This window comes from Pecten maximus, chromosome 8 (assembly GCF_902652985.1).
Source record: "Pecten maximus chromosome 8, xPecMax1.1, whole genome shotgun sequence".
Lineage (NCBI taxonomy): Eukaryota > Metazoa > Mollusca > Bivalvia > Pectinida > Pectinidae > Pecten > Pecten maximus.
In genome coordinates, this window is record NC_047022.1 from 22,657,124 (window position 1) to 22,679,401 (window position 22,278).

At 38.1% G+C, this 22,278-nt stretch overlaps 1 protein-coding gene across 3 annotated transcripts in view; it reads left to right on the forward strand.

The window, feature by feature from the left end:
• LOC117332806 (ARF GTPase-activating protein GIT2-like) overlaps positions 1-22,278 on the forward strand; it is a 100,873-nt gene that overhangs the window by 20,826 nt on the left and 57,769 nt on the right. For all 3 annotated transcript variants that reach the window (XM_033891850.1, XM_033891852.1, XM_033891853.1), the window contains exons 2-6: positions 9,254-9,387; positions 9,759-9,871; positions 10,689-10,788; positions 18,341-18,427; positions 21,487-21,617. In XM_033891850.1, the coding sequence (XP_033747741.1) occupies positions 9,254-9,387; positions 9,759-9,871; positions 10,689-10,788; positions 18,341-18,427; positions 21,487-21,617 (565 nt within the window). The remainder of the gene's footprint in view (positions 1-9,253; positions 9,388-9,758; positions 9,872-10,688; positions 10,789-18,340; positions 18,428-21,486; positions 21,618-22,278) is intronic.

Below are 22,278 nucleotides of genomic sequence, written 5' to 3' on the forward strand. Positions count from 1 at the left end.
TCCCAGGGAGTTGATATTGGGTCTGTAGCATGCTGGGGTGAAGGGCTACCAAGTTTGTTCAAATGAATGACCTTGACTTTCATTCAAGGTCACAGGAGTCAAAAAGGCTAAAATCTTTAAACAACTTCTTCTCAATAACCAAGAGTCCCAGAGACCTAATATTTGGCCTGTAGCATGCTGGGGTGAAGGGCTACCAAGTTTGTTCAAATGAATGACCTTGACCTTCATTCAAGGTCACAGGGGTCAAAAAGGCTAAAATCTTTAAACGACTTCTTCTCAATAACCAAGAGTCCCAGAGAGTTGATATTGGGTCTGTAGCATGCTGGGGTAAAGGGCTACCAAGTTTGTTCAAATGAATGACCTTGACCTTCATTCAAGGTCACAGGGGTCAAAAAGGCTAAAATCTTTAAACAACAACTTCTCAATAACCAAGAGTCCCAGGGAGTTGATATTGGGTCTGTAGCATGCTGGGGTGAAGGGCTACCAAGTTTGTTCAAATGAATGACCTTGACCTTCATTCAAGGTCACGTCGATCAAGTATGCTTAAATCTTTAAATGACTTTTAGTGAAAAGCCAAAGTGCAGAGAGACATTATATTGGTCCTGTAGCATGCTTTCAAATAACTGCAGGATCCATATATGAAAAGATCACTGCATTGCAGGTGAGCGATTTGGGCCCATTGGGCCCTTGTTAAAATTTGTCTTACAATTGGTTATACTGCTGTGTTTGTCAGTTTTAAATAGGTGGTGTGTTAAGGACATTTCAGTGTTTTTCCACTGCAATGTATCTTGGTAACCAGGTTGTGATAGGTCAGTGTGATGACACTATAAATGTAGTGTTTGACTGGCCATTCATCTTTGGACAGCTGGAATTTATTGGAGATCATGGACAGTCATACATAATAGCAAATACAGTCAAACTTCGTTAACTCAAACTCGGATAACTCAAGGACCCCATTTAACTTGAAGTTTTATTCCGGTCCCGGCCAAAATCCTTCTTTTTCTTAGTAATATAAACTCGGATAATTCAAACTCGAATAATTTGAAAAACTCGGTTAATTCGAAGTAAAATGTTGGTCCCGATATTATAAAACCTATGTAAAATCAGTGATTTTTCAGCCTATTTTGGGAAAAAATTACTTTCCTGGAAATTGGGAAAATCTAACGCGGAAAATGATATTTTTGGGAAAAATTGTAAATTTGAATTACAAATAAATTATTATATACATTAAAACAATAAACAAACAATCAAATGGAGATCATTTTGGTTTTAAGCTCACCTGCCCGAAGGGCAAGTGAGCTTATGCCGTGGCGCGGCGTCCGCCGGCCGTCCGGCCGGCGTCAACTTTTCCATTCAAGCAACTTCTTCTCAATAACCAAAAGGCCCAGAGACCTAATATTGGGCCTGTAGCATGCTGGGGTGAAGGGCTACCAAGTTTGTTCAAATGAATAAAGTTGACCTTCATTCAAGGTCACAGGGGTCAAAAAGGCTAAAATCTTTAAACGACTTCTTCTCAATAACCAAGAGTCCCAGGGAGTTGATATTGGGTCTGTAGCATGCTGGAGTGAAGGGCTACCAAGTTTGTTCAAATGAATGACCTTGACCTTCATTCAAGGTCACAGGAGTCAAAAAGGCTAAAATCTTTAAACGACTTCTTCTCAATAACCAAGAGTCCCAGGGAGTTGATATTGGGTCTGTAGCATGCTGGGGTGAAGGGCTACCAAGTTTGTTCAAATGAATGACCTTGACCTTCATTCAAGGTCACAGGAGTCAAAAAGGCTAAAATATTTAAACGACTTCTTCTCAATAACCAAGAGTCCCAGGGAGTTGATATTGGGTCTGTAGCATGCTGGGGTTAAGGGCTACCAAGTTTGTTCAAATGAATGACCTTGACCTTCATTCAAGGTCACAGGAGTCAAAAAGGCTAAAATCTTTAAACAACTTCTTCTCAATAACCAAGAGTCCCAGGGAGTTGATATTGGGTCTGTAGCATGCTGGGGTGAAGGGCTACCAAGTTTGTTCAAATGAATGACCTTGACCTTCATTCAAGGTCACAGGAGTCAAAAAGGCTAAAATCTTTAAACGACTTCTTGTCAATAACCAAGAGTCCCAGAGACCTAATATTTGGCCTGTAGCATGCTGGGGTGAAGGGCTACCAAGTTTGTTCAAATGAATGACCTTGACCTTCATTCAAGGTCACAGGAGTCAAAAGGGCTAAAATCTTTAAATGGCTTCTTCTCAATAACCAAGAGTCCAAGAGACCTAATATTTGGCCTGTAGCATGCTGGGGTGAAGGGCTCCCAAGTTTGTTCAAATGAATGGCCTTGACCTTCATTCAAGGTCACAGGAGTCAAAAAGGCTAAAATCTTTAAACAACTCCTTCTGAATAACCAAGAGTCCCAGGGAGTTGATATTGGGTCTGTAGCATGCTGGGGTGAAGGGCTACCAAGTTTGTTCAAATGAATGACCTTGACCTTCATTCAAGGTCACAGGAGTCAAAAGGGCTAAAATCTTTAAACGACTTCTTCTCAATAACCAAGAGTCCCAGGGAGTTGATATTGGGTCTGTAGAATGCTAGGGTAAAGGGCTACCAAGTTTGCTCAAATGAATGGCCTTGACCTTCATTCAAGGTCACAGGAGTCAAAAAGGCTAAAATCTTTAAATGACTTCTTCTCAATAACCAAGAGTCCCAGGGAGTTGTTATTGGGTCTGTAGAATACTGGGGTAAAGGACTATCAAGTTTATTCAAATGAATGACCTTGACCTTCATTCAAGGTCACAGGAGTCAAAAAGGCTAAAATCTTTAAACGACTTCTTCTCAATAACCAAGAGTCCCAGAGACCGAATTTTTGGCCTGTAGCATGCTGGGGTGAAGGGCTACCAACTTTGTTCAAATGAATGACCCTGACTCACATTCAAGGTCACGTCGATCAAGTATGCTTAAATCTTTAAATGACTTTTAGTGAATAGCTTAAGTGCCGAGAGACATTATATTGGTCATGTAGCATGCTTTCAAATAACTGCAGGATCCATATATGAAAAGATCACTGCATTGCAGGTGAGCGATTTGGGCCCATTGGGCCCTTGTATTTTTTCTATTTTGTTGTGACAGTGTTCACAAGGGTATTTGTCTGTCTTTTTTGTTTTTGAACAAGAGGATCAGAGATCCGAGGTCCTCTGCGGACAAGTGTTCTGGTCCCTCAAAATTAATTCTCATCAAAAGGCGTCGATCTGATTTTGGTTTTCCTTTAAGTAGACCTATCTTGACTTGACAGTAGGTGTCCGGCTCGGCGACTGAAGGTGGCGGAGATACCGACGTAGCAGGCTTTGTCCTGATAATCGGAAGTGGACTGGCATGTACTTATAATGGGTTCTGATAATGCCGTCTGTGTTGGTGTTTTGGGTTTAAATAGTTCAGTCAGGGTTTTGGAGCCCTTGCTGTCGGATAATCGTATTTTCTTTGCGTAGTACTTGCCATTATGTGAGGCCGCCATTTTATGGCGATTCGTGATCACCCAAGCGTTTGTACATTACTTGTATACTAATGGCAAAAACAGCATCCGGGTCAAAATATCCGGAATTGAAATAGGTAATTATTTGGGAATTTCGGCGGGACAATTGGGATTTTTTTTAATGAAATCTCATTGGGAATGGGATCGGTACCCGACCCTATTTAAATAGGCTGAAAAATCACTGAAAATGTACCAGTTATCCCGAAGTTGAATACATTATTTTCATTTTTAAACAAAAATATGTCAACAAAATACTCATGTCGTACGTCTCGGTAAATTGTTCACAATTTGGGGAACGGGAAATATCTCTTTTTCACTTAGGTTTGTTATTACCGGGTAGATTACATTAAACATACCTGACTATTGTTACTGTAAAACCCATCTTTATTAAGATCCGACAGTATGAATGTTGACAAACAGCACTTACATAAGCCCTTTGATGATGAGAGTAGTACGCGCGACACTGTCAAGTTGTTCGGGTCACCATGTGCGATCAGGCAGAACTTACCTGACACACCTGAAATCACATTCATGGCCGGGTAACATGTGGATTATTTCCAGGACTGCATTTCTGATCGATCTATGATAAGTGATTTAAGTTCATGGTTTTAAAACTGTCAGATGATATTTATGTGACTCAACTCTGTGATTGTTGTAAAAGATCAATTTGTATTTCCGGCTGCTACTCCACTTGTCAACACGTAGCCTGTGCCGATACATTTGTGTATGTATTATTAGTTATATTAGTTTTTTTATGATGTCAATAATATCATTTATGTACCATGATAGAAATGATTTAAATAGATATTAAAGTGCTGAAATTGTGTGCTAATCTTCTCATCTTTCATTCACTTAGAAATGACATGTCGGACACGATTGACTCCCAATCACAGGTATACACGCCTACTTGATTTCCAAATGATACGACAGTATTGCATGAAATATAATGTATTTATTAGAAATATCATTTTTAGTATAAATAATAAATAAAATTTTGTTATGATTATTATTTGAAATCAAACAGGCGAGCTTCTGTTAAAGATGCTACACCTCCGACAGAGTGTAATAAATTGTTATTATTTTGACAATAAATGAAATTTAGTCGATACATAAATGCCTATTTAAGACCTACAAAAAAAAAAAAATATTTATAACGTCAAAAATTGTCGGAATGAAGCCAAGAAGATTCGAACTTTTGAACATTATAATCTACTTTGCTTACACTTGACCTTGATCGCAGTGCATTCTGGGAAGGGATTTACATACAGAAGAAAACAAATATGGTGGACTTATTTTTATTCAGCTGGAACAACTATGTATATTGCCTGTTGCCTAAATTAACTACAACTTTTAATTGCGAGGTTTTAATGCAAATAGCAAAAAAAACTAAATAAACATTTCAATATTATCTGTTGCGAAAAATCACGATCCTGTGCCTGTTGTCGCACACGAACCGAAATGCTTTCTTAGCTTTACCCCTTCGGTCCCTTTTCGCTGGATTGATACAGGTGTGATTTATCAACAGGTTTAAGCTGGTGAACTATAACAAGAGAGGAGTGGATCATTACATATCACAAAAGAAATCCTAACCATCGATTCAATCTCATCATATGCTTAGAGTTTTCAGTAAAGATGACAAAAGACCGAACATTACACTACGCACATGTATGTGTGTACGTTACACACTTGCCTCTCCAACAAAAACTCAACTGTGTCATTTCTATTCCATTGTCGTTTATAATTCCACCGGTCTGTGTAGTCTCTGATTGAAATCCTTCCCTTTCTTCGTTCTCTTTTCATAATCTAATTTATGCTTCCTTCTTTCTGGAGATGTTAGGCTAACACATGTTGCCTTCCTCGCTTCGCCATGTGGTTCCTACTTTCTGTTTTCAGCGCATGCGCAATCAGTATTTCATTCAATATGGAGGCGGAGCGAAATGGAATTTCTTCGGGACGCAATTAATTATTTTATTTTTTTTAATTTTAAAGATAAATAAGAAGATGAAACTTTCCGAGGATGGTAATGATGTCAAGTGTGTAACTTTTATTCCTGAAGAAAAATACATATGAGTCTATTCGTGTTTTTAATTGATAAAAAATACTATCTGTCAAAGGTGTAGCACCTTTAAGGGATTTTTCTAAAAGATATAACCAGTGGAACAAACGGAAGTTCTGTGTTTAAAAAATGTTGGCATTTACCACTGATCGTTGTAAGACTCAAAAACAATGCTTCAAGTTATTCGATCGTTTCAAGAAGGATTTTGATTGTTAGGACCAAATTTTCACTTCGTATTATATATAATCCAAGTTTTTGGAGTTTTCCGAATTCGAGTTTTCCGAGTTTTTTTTTACTAGGATAAAGAGCAAATTCGGTTGGGACTGACGAAGTACTTCGACTTAGCGGGGTATCCAAGTTTGAGCTAACAAAGTTCCACTGTATATACCAACACGTCTAACTGTTGGTGAAACTCGGTTAACTCGAAGACTCGGAGAACTCAAAGTTTTTTCACGATCCTGACGACTTCAAGTTAACGAGGTTTGACTGTACTTTTGTATATTTTGTTGATACATATACTAATTGGTGTATCTTCCTAAAGTAGTGATATGGTGGCCCTGATTAAATTTTTTTTTTAAATCTGTTATCTTCTCGGCTATATTTTTGCAAAACCAGAACTTACAAACTGAACAAATTGATTTTATGATACACACCTGCCTTGTATATGAAAATGCTGAATTGCTGTAACAGAATTTAGTAATGAAAAATTCATACAGTAAGTTTAGTTGTATGAGAATCTATACCATCATGATCTCCCACTGAAAATTTGATATTGTAAAATGATGTCCAATCTTTGTGCTAATTGATGGACAGTCCCAGGTGTGTACATGTAGGAGGGTTATATATTATGGCCCCCAGGGCTGCTTGATCCCTGTGTGCATGTTTGTTATCTGATGAATTCTACACACCATGTATACAGTAGCAGTGCCCATCAGTATAATGAGATGATATAGGGTGTTATATACTGAGCCTAACAAGCTGTGTGATTATAGTAACACTGATGTCAAATGATGTCGAGGAGGGGGGCAAATCATGTGAAGGTGGTTATGGGTTTAGATTGGGAGAGGTAGAGGTTGAGGAGGGGGGATATATAAGTATGTATAAAGGTGCCAGGCGGGGGGGTTTGTGTGGTGGGAATGGTAGGAGGTTTTGGGTTACAGCTATAGATATACATTTGATAGAAGAAGGGGTTTAATGTAAAAATAGATTCAGATATAGGGAATAGTAATTAATGATGGGTATATATTAGGTAGTGGATCAGAGCATAAGTGGATGGAGTGGAGGTTTAGTAATTATTTTATAAGGTTAATATATATATTAGGTAATAGGGATATTTCAATATTAAATTGCCTTTTTTGGCATACCAATTTTGTATCAGATGCTGATTGGTCAACTCCATTTAATATTAAATCACACTCTGCGATAGTGATAAAAATTAATGCGAGTATTCTGTGACATGATAAAGCCACATATTCAAAGATGCAGTAAAGAATGAAGTGTAGTAAGGGGCGATAACTCTGTTGATATTATTCATTATTCATCGATTAGAATACTTCAAGTGCATTTGTTTCTAAGCTGATCATGAACTTAGGTTGGTTTGTTTGCTGGTTTTATCACCACACATATAGTTCAGTCATGCAGGATCATTTTGAGGCTGGGTCTCCTTGTAGTAGTTGATGACTACCTCATTGAACAACACACTAGAGGCCCTGATTTTGACATGATATGCATGACATTTCTTAATCTTTGATGGTATATGTCACTATTTATCGATTAGAATACTGCAGGTACATCTGTTACTAGGCTGAACTTAGGTTATTTTGTTTGCTTGTTTTATCACCACATGTATATGGTTCAGTCAGGATCATTTTGGGGCTGGGTCTCCTTGTAGTAGTTGGTGACTACCTCATTGAAGAACACACCAGAGGCCCTGAACTTATGCTTGAATATATATAGATGCCAGTTGATATCTCATAATCAATTAATGTGTCATTCCAGAAAACTGTAGAATTGTGAGAATTATTACACTGGTAACCCCAAAACCTTCAATTTCCTCGCACCAGTATTAATTTTTAAACAGAATATTGAGGGTTTTAAATGTGGCGAGAGTACATTAAGTGCAAGTGAGAAAATTAAGTTAAAATGAGGAAATTAAGTGCAAGTGAAGGTATTAATGCTAAAGGAAGGGAATTTTACATCAATTGTTCATCAATTGCAAGGTCATGGGATGTGCAACTGACCCTTTATTTTCCGATCGGTCAACCAAGATGACTGCCACAGACTTACTTGCCTCTGACTGGTAAAAAAAAATACATATTGTTTGATTTAGATTAAAACTGGTATATAGAGGTATTAGGGGACTGCAAATTCCACTGCATGGGTATCCTTGTCATATCAACCATACCAAGGCTTCTGATTGGTCGAAGTTTAGATATTGGATTTGGATGAAAAATGGTAAATATAGGGGAATTTGAATTCAACCACATGGGATTCATATCTCAACCACATGGAGACATCCAATTGGTCAAATTTTAGATGTAAATTCATCCTCATGGGTTTTGATGCCACAGAACCACGGTGAGGCTTCTTATTGGTCAAAATATTGACATTGAGCAATTTTGATGAAAACCGGGACTCGTGCATAGAACCTCTGAACTCAAGATGGATATTCTTATATCATCTTGAGTCTTTATTTTTATCCGTCTTTCATGTTCAAACAGAGTTATCGCCCCTCACTACACATTTTTCTTTCTGTGACACTCCTTTAGGTGTCTCCCCACTAGTACATTGTAGTGAATATTATCGATTAAGACGACATTTAAATGGCATGTAGCAATCAGTGCTCCAGTTATAATAACAAATTGTAATAAAACAGTTATGGCACTTTGTTTCTATCTATATGATGATTTATAAAGAGAGGGCCACGGTGGCCGAGTGGTTAGAGTTTCCCGACACTTTATCACTAGCCCTCCACCTCTGGGTTGTGAGTTCGAAACCAACGTGGGGCAGTTGCCTGGTACTGACCGTAGGTCTGGTTTTTCTCCGGGTACTCTGACTTTCCTCCACCTCTTTTATATGTTGATTGATGTAACATGTACTGGCTGTCAATCAGCTGTATATTATTTCCGAAAAACCGACAACATGGTAATTATTGTCAGATAAAGTTATATATCCTAAGTGTTGAGAAATAACCTCGAGCTCCACCAACAGCAAACAGGGGATATGTATCTTACAGGTGGTGACATACTGAGGTGGAGGACAAACAATGATGTGGTCAAGTTACCAGAAACAATGTATAAACAAGTTACATGGAAAAAAGGATTATAAATACATAACTAATTTACCTGTAATACCCTCTGTCAAAGGGAGGTAATTCATGCATTTGTTAACAAAATTAGTGAATTTACATGTATATTTACATACTAATTTGTGATACAGATTAAAAAAAATGGAAGTGATTAATGGACTTAATAATAATACATGATTTAAGGGTGTATAAATAAACAAATGGAGGTAATTTTTCACATGCTTATTCTTTTCACTTTGAACATGTGAATTGTAGCTGAAAATGTAACATACAAATTAATGATTTTAGCTGTAGTTATGTTTTACAATGCGACCAGGCAGCTTTAAATCCAGTGTTGTCAGAATTTGTATTAAGACAATTTTTTTGGTCTTTTACTAGATCCGACATGGGCCTCCATCAACCGTGGAATATTCATTTGTGACGAATGCTGCAGTGTTCACCGTTCCCTTGGACGTCACATCTCACAGGTCAAATCCCTCACCAAAGGCCAATGGAGCACCACTCTCCTGGCTGTAAGTATGATCTTTATATGACTTCCATTTTTAAGGTCAGGTTAGCAGGAGAACAAAGTTTAGTCATATTTTGTCAGTACATTAAATAATTAAGAGAAAATATTAAACACACTTGGAACAAGGTGAAAGAATAGTAGGCAACACGATCTGTGTAAATCTTTTGTAAGTAAAATCAAAATACAGTAGATGACTCTGAAAATAACATTCTAATTAAAGAAATTAACAATTAAAAAGTAAGATATCTTGTGCTGTTTAGGTATTTTTTCTGTGTTGTAGTGGTTTGCTATAATCCCTGTGCTATCTAAACTTAAAGTTTAACCATGGTATAGGTCTGGGTGTGTAAAACTTAAGAAAATATGTTCTTTACACAGATGGTTCAGCACCTGGCCAGTCACGGAGCCAACAGTATCTGGGAGCATTCATTACTCGATCCATCACAGAGTAAACACGGAAAGAAAAAACCAACACCTCGCGATCAAGTACAGTAAGTTTATAAGACACAGACTATTACTGCTGATTCAATAGGTGTTGAACCTACAATCTCGCTGTCAGCACTTGTAAATGAACAAGTAGACCAGTTATAATTTTACCGGATTAGACCTGAGTTAAGTTCTGATGTTTGTCATTTTGATGATCAACAAGTACTTTCATATACGGCAGTGATTTTGTAAGAATGAACTTTTCAGACTGTACATCATTTTACCCTCAAATCTGCTTAATTAGCCCCACTTGTCGTCATTTGTCAGAAGAAAATTTGATAATTGATTATATCAATTTGATGAATATCACATTCAATTCACACCTGCTTAATGAACGTCATTTGTCAGAAGAAAATTTGGTAAATAAATGATATTGATTTGATAAATATCACATTTTATTAGTTATTATTCCATAGTCCATACTCTCAGTGTACCTGATAAAATTACGTAAGTTACATGACTTACAGACCATGGCTGCTATTCTGTCGCCAAAAAAATAATTTCTTGAGTGATGAAATCTTATGAGATTTTCACTAATCAAATGATTAGGCTGATAATATAGTTAATTAATCACCTTTGGAACAACTTGACCCAGATGTAATTGTCCCTGTAAGCATCAGGATGACCAGAATACTAATTGTCTCCATTCAGTTAAAATCCTTTGTACATTATGTGAAAGAATGCTTATAGCTGTGAAAGTGACACTTACTATCAGTTATCATGAATTAAAAGAAAGAAAAAAATCAGTAAGAAAACTGGTTTTAAGTAAAAAAAACAACATATTTATAAATGCTAACTTCAAGTGCTTTTATATCATTTCAGTCCGATAAAAGCCGAGTTCATCCGATCAAAATATCAATTTGTACAGTTCATCAACAAACAGAAAGATGGGGAGGTCAACTCTATCGACGATCTTAGCAAGGTAATCATGTCTAATCTAGAAATGTAAGTTATAGCAGTCTGGCAATGGTAACTAATTTATAAGAGGAGGCCGAGTAAGTTATACCAGTCTGACAATGGTAACTAATTTATAAGAGGAGGCCGAGTAATCTATAGCAGTCTGGCAATGGTAACTAATTTATAAGAGGAGGCTGACATAGTTATAGCAGTCTGACAATGGTAACTAATTTATAAGAGGAGGCCCAGTAAGTTATACCAGTCTGGCAATGGTAGCTAATTTATAAGAGGAGGCCGAGTAAGTTATAGCAGTCTGACAATGGTAACTAATTTATAAGAGGAGGCCGAGTAAGTTATAGCAGTCTGACAATGGTAACTAATTTATAAGAGGAGGCAGAGTAAGTTATAGCAGTCTGACAATGGTAACTAATTTATAAGAGGAGGCCGAGTAAGTTATAGTAGTCTGGCAATGGTAACTAATTTATAAGAGGAGGCTGACATAGTTATAGCAGTCTGACAATGGTAACTAATTTATAAGAGGAGGCCAAGTAAGTTATAGCAGTCTGACAATGGTAACTAATTTATAAGAGGAGGCCAAGTAAGTTATAGTAGTCTGACAATGGTAACTTATTTATAAGAGGAGGCCGAGTAAGTTATAGCAGTCTGACAATGGTAACTAATTTATAAGAGGTGGCCGAGTAAGTTATAGCAGTCTGACAATGGTAACTAATTTATAAGAGGAGGCTGAGTAAGTTATAGCAGTCTCACAATGGTAACTAATTTATAAGAGGAGGCTGACATAGTTATAGCAGTCTGACAATGGTAACTAATTTATAAGAGGAGGCCGAGTAAGTTATAGCAGTCTGACAGTGGTAACTAATTTATAAGAGGAGGCCGAGTAAATTATAGCAGTCTGACAATGGTAACTAATTTATAAGAGGAGGCCGAGTAAGTTATAACAGTCTGACAATGGTAACTAATTTATAAGAGGAGGCCGAGTAAGTTATAGCAGTCTGACAGTGGTAACTAATTTATAAGAGGAGGCCGAGTAAATTATACCAGTCTGACAATGGTAACTAATTTATAAGAGGAGGCCGAGTAAGTTATAACAGTCTGACAATGGTAACTAATTTATAAGAGGAGGCCGAGTAAGTTATAGCAGTCTGGCAATGGTAACTATAATTTATAAGAGGAGGCTGACATAGTTATAGCAGTCTGACAATGGTAACTAATTTATAAGAGGAGGCTGAATAAGTTATAGCAGTCTGGCAATGGTAACTAATTTATAAGAGGAGGCCGAGTAAGTTATAGCAGTCTGACAATGGTAACTAATTTATAAGAGGAGGCTGAATAAGTTATAGCAGTCTGACAATGGTAACTAATTTATAAGAGGAGGCCGAGTAAGTTATAGCAGTCTGGCAATGGTAACTAATTGATAAGAGGAGGCTGAATAAGTTATAGCAGTCTGACAATGGTAACTAATTTATAAGAGGAGGCTGAATAAGTTATAGCAGTCTGACAATGGTAACTAATTTATAAGAGGAGGCCGAGTAAGTTATAGCAGTCTGACAATGGTAACTAATTTATAAGAGGAGGCTGACATAGTTATAGCAGTCTGACAATGGTAACTAATTTATAAGAGGAGGCCGAGTAAGTTATAGCAGTCTGACAATGGTAACTAATTTATAAGAGGAGGCTGACATAGTTATAACAGTCTGACAATGGTAACTAATTTATAAGAGGAGGCCGAGTAAGTTATAGCAGTCTGACAATGGTAACTAATTTATAAGAGGAGGCTGACATAGTTATAGCAGTCTGACAATGGTAACTAATTTATAAGAGGAGGCTGAATAAGTTATAGCAGTCTGACAATGGTAACTAATTTATAAGAGGAGGCTGACATAGTTATAGCAGTCTGACAATGGTAACTAATTTATAAGAGGAGGCCGAGTAAGTTATAGCAGTCTGACAATGGTAACTAATTTATAAGAGGAGGCTGACATAGTTATAGCAGTCTGACAATGGTAACTAATTTATAAGAGGAGGCTGAATAAGTTATAGCAGTCTGACAATGGTAACTAATTTATAAGAGGAGGCCGAGTAAGTTATAGCAGTCTGGCAATGGTAACTATAATTTATAAGAGGAGGCTGACATAGTTATAGCAGTCTGACAATGGTAACTAATTTATAAGAGGAGGCTGAATAAGTTATAGCAGTCTGACAATGGTAACTAATTTATAAGAGGAGGCCGCGTAAGTTATAGCAGTCTGACAATGGTAACTAATTTATAAGAGGAGGCTGACATAGTTATAGCAGTCTGACAATGGTAACTAATTTATAAGAGGAGGCTGAATAAGTTATAGCAGTCTGACAATGGTAACTAATTTATAAGAGGAGGCTGAATAAGTTATAGCAGTCTGACAATGGTAACTAATTTATAAGAGGAGGCTGAATAAGTTATAGCAGTCTGACAATGGTAACTAATTTATAAGAGGAGGCCGAGTAAGTTATACCAGTCTGACAATGGTAACTAATTTATAAGAGGAGGCCGAGTAAGTTATAGCAGTCTGACAATGGTAACTAATTTATAAGAGGAGGCCGAGTAAGTTATAGCAGTCTGACAATGGTAACTAATTTATAAGAGGAGGCCGAGTAAGTTATAGCAGTCTGACAATGGTAACTAATTTATAAGAGGAGGCCGAGTAAGTTATAGCAGTCTGACAATGGTAACTAATTTATAAGAGGAGGCCGAGTAAGTTATAGCAGTCTGACAATGGTAACTAATTTATAAGAGGAGGCCGAGTAAGTTATAGCAGTCTGACAATGGTAAGTAATTTATAAGAGGAGGCCGAGTAAATTATAGCAGTCTGACAATGGTAACTAATTTATAAGAGGAGGCCGAGTAAGTTATAGCAGTCTGGCAATGGTAACTAATTTATAAGAGGAGGCCGAGTAAGTTATAGTAGTCTGGCAATGGTAACTAATTTATAAGAGGAGGCCAAGTAAGTTATAGCAGTCTGACAATGGTAACTAATTTATAAGAGGAGGCCGAGTAAATTATAGCAGTCTGACAATGGTAACTAATTTATAAGAGGAGGCTGACATAGTTATAGCAGTCTGACAATGGTAACTAATTTATAAGAGGAGGCCGAGTAAGTTATAGCAGTCTGACAATGGTAACTAATTTATAAGAGGAGGCTGGCATAGTTATAGCAGTCTGGCAATGGTAACTAATTTATAAGAGGAGGCCGAGTAAGTTATAGCAGTCTGACAATGGTAACTAATTTATAAGAGGAGGCCGAGTAAGTTATAGCAGTCTGACAATGGTAACTAATTTATAAGAGGAGGCCGAGTAAGTTATAGCAGTCTGATAATGGTAACTAATCTATAAGAGGAGGCCGACATAGTTATAGCAGTCTGACAATGGTAACTAATTTATAAGAGGAGGCCAAGTAAGTTATAGCAGTCTGACAATGGTAACTAATTTATAAGAGGAGGCCGAGTAAGTTATAGCAGTCTGACAATGGTAACTAATTTATAAGAGGAGGCCGAGTAAGTTATAGCAGTCTGACAATGGTAACTAATTTATAAGAGGAGGCCGAGTAAATTATAGCAGTCTGACAATGGTAACTAATTTATAAGAGGAGGCCGAGTAAGTTATAGCAGTCTGGCAATGGTAACTAATTTATAAGAGGAGGCCAAGTAAGTTATAGCAGTCTGACAATGGTAACTAATTTATAAGAGGAGGCTGACATAGTTATAGCAGTCTGACAATGGTAACTAATTTATAAGAGGAGGCTGACATAGTTATAGCGGTCTGACAATGGTAACTAATTTATAAGAGGAGGCCGAGTAAGTTATAGCAGTCTGACAATGGTAACTAATTTATAAGAGGAGGCTGACATAGTTATAGCAGTCTGACAATGGTAACTAATTTATAAGAGGAGGCTGACATAGTTATAGCGGTCTGACAATGGTAACTAATTTATAAGAGGAGGCCGAGTAAGTTATAACAGTCTGACAATGGTAACTAATTTATAAGAGGAGGCTGACATAGTTATAGCAGTCTGACAATGGTAACTAATTTATAAGAGGAGGCCGAGTAAGTTATAGCAGTCTGACAATGGTAACTAATTTATAAGAGGAGGCCAAGTAAGTTATAGCAGTCTGACAATGGTAACTAATTTATAAGAGGAGGCCGAGTAAGTTATAGCAGTCTGACAATGGTAACTAATTTATAAGAGGAGGCTGACATAGTTATAGCAGTCTGACAATGGTAACTAATTTATAAGAGGAGGCCGAGTAAGTTATAGCAGTCTGACAATGGTAACTAATTTATAAGAGGAGGCCAAGTAAGTTATAGCAGTCTGACAATGGTAACTAATTTATAAGAGGAGGCCAAGTAAGTTATAGCAGTCTGACAATGGTAACTAATTTATAAGAGGAGGCTGAGTAAGTTATAGCAGTCTGACAATGGTAACTAATTTATAAGAGGAGGCCGAGTAAGTTATAGCAGTCTGACAATGGTAACTAATTTATAAGAGGAGGCCAAGTAAGTTATAGCAGTCTGACAATGGTAACTAATTTATAAGAGGAGGCCGAGTAAGTTATAGCAGTCTGACAATGGTAACTAATTTATAAGAGGAGGCCGAGTAAGTTATAGCAGTCTGACAATGGTAACTAATTTATAAGAGGAGGCCGAGTAAGTTGTAGCAGTCTGACAATGGTAACTAATTTATAAGAGGTGGCCGAGTAAGTTATAGCAGTCTGACAATGGTAACTAATTTATAAGAGGAGGCCGAGTAAGTTATAACAGTCTGACAATGGTAACTAATTTATAAGAGGAGGCCGAGTAAGTTATAGCAGTCTGACAATGGTAACTAATTTATAAGAGGAGGCCGAGTAAGTTATAGCAGTCTGACAATGGTAACTAATTTATAAGAGGAGGCCGACATAGTTATAGCAGTCTGACAATGGTAACTAATTTATAAGAGGAGGCTGACATAGTTATACCAGTCTGACAATGGTAACTAATTTATAAGAGGAGGCCGAGTAAGTTATAGCAGTCTGACAATGGTAACTAATTTATAAGAGGAGGCCGACATAGTTATAGCAGTCTGACAATGGTAACTAATTTATAAGAGGAGGCCGAGTAAGTTATAGCAGTCTGACAGTGGTAACTAATTTATAAGAGGAGGCCGAGTAAGTTATAGCAGTCTGACAATGGTAACTAATTTATAAGAGGAGGCTGACATAGTTATAGCAGTCTGACAATGGTAACTAATTTATAAGAGGAGGCTGACATAGTTATAGCAGTCTGACAATGGTAACTAATTTATAAGAGGAGGCCGAGTAAGTTATAGCAGTCTGACAATGGTAACTAATTTATAAGAGGAGGCCGAGTAAGTTATAGCAGTCTGACAATGGTAACTAATTTATAAGAGGAGGCTGACATAGTTATAGCAGTCTGACAATGGTAACTAATTTATAAGAGGAGGCTGAGTAAGTTATAACAGTCTGACAATGGTAACTAATTTATAAGAGGAGGCTGACATAGTTATACCAGTCTGGCAATGGTAACTAATTTATAAGAGGAGGCTGACATCGTTATAGCAGTCTGACAATGGTAACTAATTTATAAGAGGAGGCCGAGTAAGTTATAGTAGTCTGACAATGGTAACTAATTTATAAGAGGAGGCCGAGTAAGTTATAGCAGTCTGACAATGGTAACTAATTTATAAGAGGAGGCCGAGTAAGTTATAACAGTCTGACAATGGTAACTAATTTATAAGAGGAGGCCGAGTAAGTTATAGCAGTCTGACAATGGTAACTAATTTATAAGAGGAGGCCGAGTAAGTTATAGTAGTCTGACAATGGTAACTAATTTATAAGAGGAGGCCGAGTAAGTTATAACAGTCTGACAATGGTAACTAATTTATAAGAGGAGGCCGAGTAAGTTATAACAGTCTGACAATGGTAACTAATTTATAAGAGGAGGCCGAGTAAGTTATAACAGTCTGACAATGGTAACTAATTTATAAGAGGAGGCCGAGTAAATTATAGCAGTCTGACAATGGTAACTAATTTATAAGAGGAGGCCGAGTAAGTTATAGTAGTCTGACAATGGTAACTAATTTATAAGAGGAGGCCGAGTAAGTTATAGCAGTCTGGCAATGGTAACTAATTTATAAGAGGAGGCAGAGTAAATTATAGCAGTCTGACAATGGTAACTAATTTATAAGAGGAGGCTGACATAGTTATAGCAGTCTGACAATGGTAACTAATTTATAAGAGGAGGCCGAGTAAATTATAGCAGTCTGACAATGGTAACTAATTTATAAGAGGAGGCTGACATAGTTATAGCAGTCTGACAATGGTAACTAATTTATAAGAGGAGGCCGAGTAAGTTATAGCAGTCTGACAATGGTAACTAATTTATAAGAGGAGGCCGAGTAAGTTATAGCAGTCTGACAATGGTAACTAATTTATAAGAGGAGGCCGAGTAAGTTATAGCAGTCTGACAATGGTAACTAATTTATAAGAGGAGGTCGAGTAAGTTATAGCAGTCTGACAATGGTAACTAATTTATAAGAGGAGGCTGACATAGTTATAGCAGTCTGACAATGGTAACTAATTTATAAGAGGAGGCCGAGTAAGTTATAGCAGTCTGACAATGGTAACTAATTTATAAGAGGAGGCTGACATAGTTATAGCAGTCTGACAATGGTAACTAATTTATAAGAGGAGGCTGACATAGTTATAGCGGTCTGACAATGGTAACTAATTTATAAGAGGAGGCCGAGTAAGTTATAACAGTCTGACAATGGTAACTAATTTATAAGAGGAGGCTGACATAGTTATAGCAGTCTGACAATGGTAACTAATTTATAAGAGGAGGCCGAGTAAGTTATAGCAGTCTGACAATGGTAACTAATTTATAAGAGGAGGCCGAGTAAATTATAGCAGTCTGACAATGGTAACTAATTTATAAGAGGAGGCCGAGTAAGTTATAGCAGTCTGACAATGGTAACTAATTTATAAGAGGAGGCTGAGTAAGTTATAGCAGTCTGACAATGGTAACTAATTTATAAGAGGAGGCCGAGTAAGTTATAGTAGTCTGGCAATGGTAACTAATTTATAAGAGGAGGTCGACATAGTTATACCAGTCTGACAATGGTAACTAATTTATAAGAGGAGGCCGAGTAAGTTATAGCAGTCTGACAATGGTAACTAATTTATAAGAGGAGGCCGAGTAAGTTATAGCAGTCTGACAATGGTAACTAATTTATAAGAGGAGGCCGAGTAAGTTATACCAGTCTGGCAATGGTAACTAATTTATAAGAGGAGGCTGACATAGTTATAGCGGTCTGACAATGGTAACTAATTTATAAGAGGAGGCTGAGATAGCTCATGTCGTACCATCCTGTGCTGAAATGGTTGTGTCCTCAAGCAAGACATTTGTTACCTTAATCACTCCCGGAAGCATGTGACAGAACCTCCCTTGTGTTGTTCAGTGAGGTAGTCACCAGCTTCTGTTTACAAAAAAAATGTATAAATCATTGTTTTGTCTGTTACAGCAACTTCATTCATGCGTACGAACAAACAACCTGGAGACCTGCCTCAGACTTCTATCTAAAGGAGCCGACCCGAACTACTTCCATCCGGTAAGTGTTCCATTGTTTTAGTGTACCGACCCGAACTACTTCCATCCGGAAAGTGTTCCATTGTCACAGTGTGCCGACCCGGTAAGTGTTCCATTGTCACAGTGTGCCGACCCGGTAAGTATTCCATTGTCACAATGTACCTACCTGAACTACTTCCATCCGGTAAGTATTCCATTGTCACAGTGTACGACCCGGTAAGTGTTCCATTGTCACAGTGTGCCGACCCGGTAAGTGTTCCATTGTCACAGTGTGCCGACCCGGTAAGTATTCCATTGTCACAGTGTACCTACCTGAACTACTTCCATCCGGTAAGTATTCCATTTTCACAGTGTACCGACCCAAACTACTTCCATCAGGTAAGTGTCCATTGTCACAGTGTACCGACCCGGTAAGTGTTCCATTGTCACAGTGTGCCGACCCGAACTACTTCCATCAGGTAAGTATTCCATTGTCACAGTGTGCCGACCTGGTAAGTGTTCCATTGTCACAGTGTGCCGACCCGAACTACTTCCATCAGGTAAGTATTCCATTGTCACAGTGTACCGACCCGGTAAGTGTTCCATTGTCACAGTGTGCCGACCCGAACTACTTCCATCCGTAAGTGTTCCATTGTCACAGTGTACCGACCCGAACTACTTCCATCCGGTAAGTATTCCATTGTCACAGTGTGCCGACCCAAACTACTTCCATCCGGTAAGTATTCCATTGTCACAGTGTACCGACCCGAACTACTTCCATCCGGTAAGTATTCCATTGTCACAGTGTACCGACCCGAACTACTTCCATCCGGTAAGTATTCCATTGTCACAGTGTGCCGACCCGAACTACTTCCATCCGGTAAGTATTCCATTGTCACAGTGTGCCGACCCGAACTACTTCCATCCGGTAAGTATTCCATTGTCACAGTGTGCCGACCCGGTAAGTGTTCCATTGTCACAGTGTACCGACCCGGTAAGTGTTCCATTGTCACAGTGTGCCGACCCGAACTACTTCCATCCGGTAAGTATTCCATTGTCACAGTGTGCCGACCCGGTAAGTGTTCCATTGTCACAGTGTGCCGACCCGGTAAGTGTTCCATTGTCACAGTGTGCCGACCCGAACTACTTCCATCTGGTAAGTGTTCCATTGTCACAGTGTGCCGACCCCGTAAGTGTTCCATTGTCACAGTGTGCCGACCTGGTAAGTGTTCCATTGTCACAGTGTGCCGACCCGAACTACTTCCATCCGGTAAGTGTTCCATTGTCACAGTGTACCGACCTGAACTACTTCCACGCGGTAAGTGTTCCATTGTCACAGTGTACCGACGCAAACTACTTCCATCCGGTAAGTGTTCCATTGTCACAGTGTACCGACCCGGTAAGTGTTCCATTGTCACAGTGTACCGACCCGAACTACTTCCATCTGGTAAGTGTTCCATTGTCACAGTGTACCGACCCGAACTACTTCCATCTGGTAAGTGTTCCATTGTCACAGTGTGCCGCCCCGAACTACTTCCATCCGGTAAGTGTTCCATTGTCACAGTGTACCGACCCGAACTACTTCCACGCGGTAAGTGTTCCATTGTCACAGTGTGCCGACCCGAACTACTTCCACGCGGTAAGTGTTCCATTGTCACAGTGTGCCGACCCGGTAAGTGTTCCATTGTCACAGTGTGCCGACCCGGTAAGTGTTCCATTGTCACAGTGTGCCCACCCAAACTACTTCCATCCGGTAAGTGTTCCATTGTCACAGTGTACCGACCCGAACTGCTTCCATCAGGTAAGTGTTCCATTGTCACAGTGTACCGACCCGGTAAGTATTCCATTGTCACAGTGTACCGACCCGAACTACTTCCATCCGGTAAGTGTTCCATTGTCACAGTGTAAGGACAAGAGGCAATGAGAGGGGTATGGAACTTTGTTCAACTTAGCTCGGTTGAGTTGAGGAATCACAGTTTGTGATCCGATTGGAAAACCAATAAATGATTTCCTGAAATTCAACCAGGATTAACTCCCTTGGAATAATGTGTCTTGTCCATAACACCTGTACTGTCGTTCTTATACATCTAAATTAAGTATACCTACTGAATGTTTCTTTGCTTTAATGACTAGTGTTTTTCTGACTTGCACCATGGTTAATCATAGATAAAGATATATATATATAATTATGGTGGAGTTATAAGTATACACTGGAACTTCGTTAACTCCAACAACCGTCATTAACTTGAACTCATCAGGATCATGAGAAAAAATTGGGTTATCCGAGTGTTCAAATTAAGCGAGTTGTCATTTATGGTTAATATTTGTCAGCATTACATCATCATTATAACTTCGCTCTGTCACTCATAAGTTTAATGTAAAGACTGGTCAATACATGTCCATGTATATATGCAGTATTTAGTTCTGACACTCGTTGTGTGGTGTAGTTTTGCCAATACACAGTCACGATAGAGTTTCTTTCACTTTGTCACTACAATAACGATATTATGTACATGTCATATGTTTGCAAAAGGAATAACTATAAAATGGAATTCAACCGAATAACAATTTATTGATGTGAGTTTACTTTCACGGCTAATACTTTGCAGTGGCCCCAGTTGGATTTAGTTGGCAGACATTGTACAGCCTCGCTGTGTAAGAGTTCTGCAGTATAACACACTTTTTTGCATTTGTTTGTATATATTTATATCAGCTGGGTATTCTTGCTATATTTGATGACAGCCAGTTTAGCGAAATTATATCCCTCACGAGTATTACCAACTCCACTACTAATGAGTTACTGCAGCTTCTTAGTTTTGTGGAAATCGGTTTTGATAAGTCCTTATAATTATCTAGTATCATTGTGGGGAGTTTCACAAACTTTTAACCTTTAATCTGCTTTGATTTGTAACTACAGCAATGCTGTCCTAAATGACTTCATCGTGTTCCTAGGAGTAGGACATGGAATTATGCTAAGCTTCAGTAACTGAAATGTTTGTAAATTTTGTTGCACAAGAAATGAAATAACCAACAGTTATTGTATTAAGTTATCATTAAAAAAATCATAACTTGTTCATGTGATTTCTTTCTTTTGTTTAACAGGAGAAGGGAAATTGTCCTCTACATGTTGCCGCCCAGAGTGGGCAGCCTCTCCAGGGAGAGCTACTAGTCATATATGGGGCGGACCCAGGGGCATATGATGCCAATGGCAAGACTCCAATAGATCATGCAAGGTACATACAACATCCTGCTAAATGTTTAAGTTACTGTAAAATCATGTATTTTGTGGGGCTCTATTTATATATAATTAGTGGCTTTTCATATGAACACTGATTTGTGAGCATTTTAAAGTTGTGAAGATGTGAAAACCATTATTTAACATGTTTGTTTACATTGTAAAATATAAGCCTTTAAGTTCATGCAAATGACACCAGTAGGAAAATGTGCTTCAAGTAAGTCATGAAGGTTACATTTCAGTAAGGTTGACAGGTGAAATTGATGACATGTTTTGTAGGAGTCTATGTTGACCCTGATGTGGTGGACTATTAATAACCACTACTTGTCCATATCTGATAAAATTCTGTATGAGAAAGGGTATACAATAATACAAAGAGCAGTTGGGAGAGATCCTTTCAGACACTTGTCTGTTTGTTTTCCACAAAATAAGTTCATAAAGAATGAAGTGTAGTAAGGGACGATAACTCGTTATCGTTCCTTACGGAACGTAATGATAGTATGAGCTAATTCGCCTATTTTGCCGGCTATTGTAGCGATTTGGGAGCGGAAAAAATGGCACATACAATTTTGATGGTCTTTTGAACCATTGTAAAACTCGGCTCGATCTAGGTCTGGATGTATTTGGTATCCCTGTGGAAATTCGTATTTATGAGATAT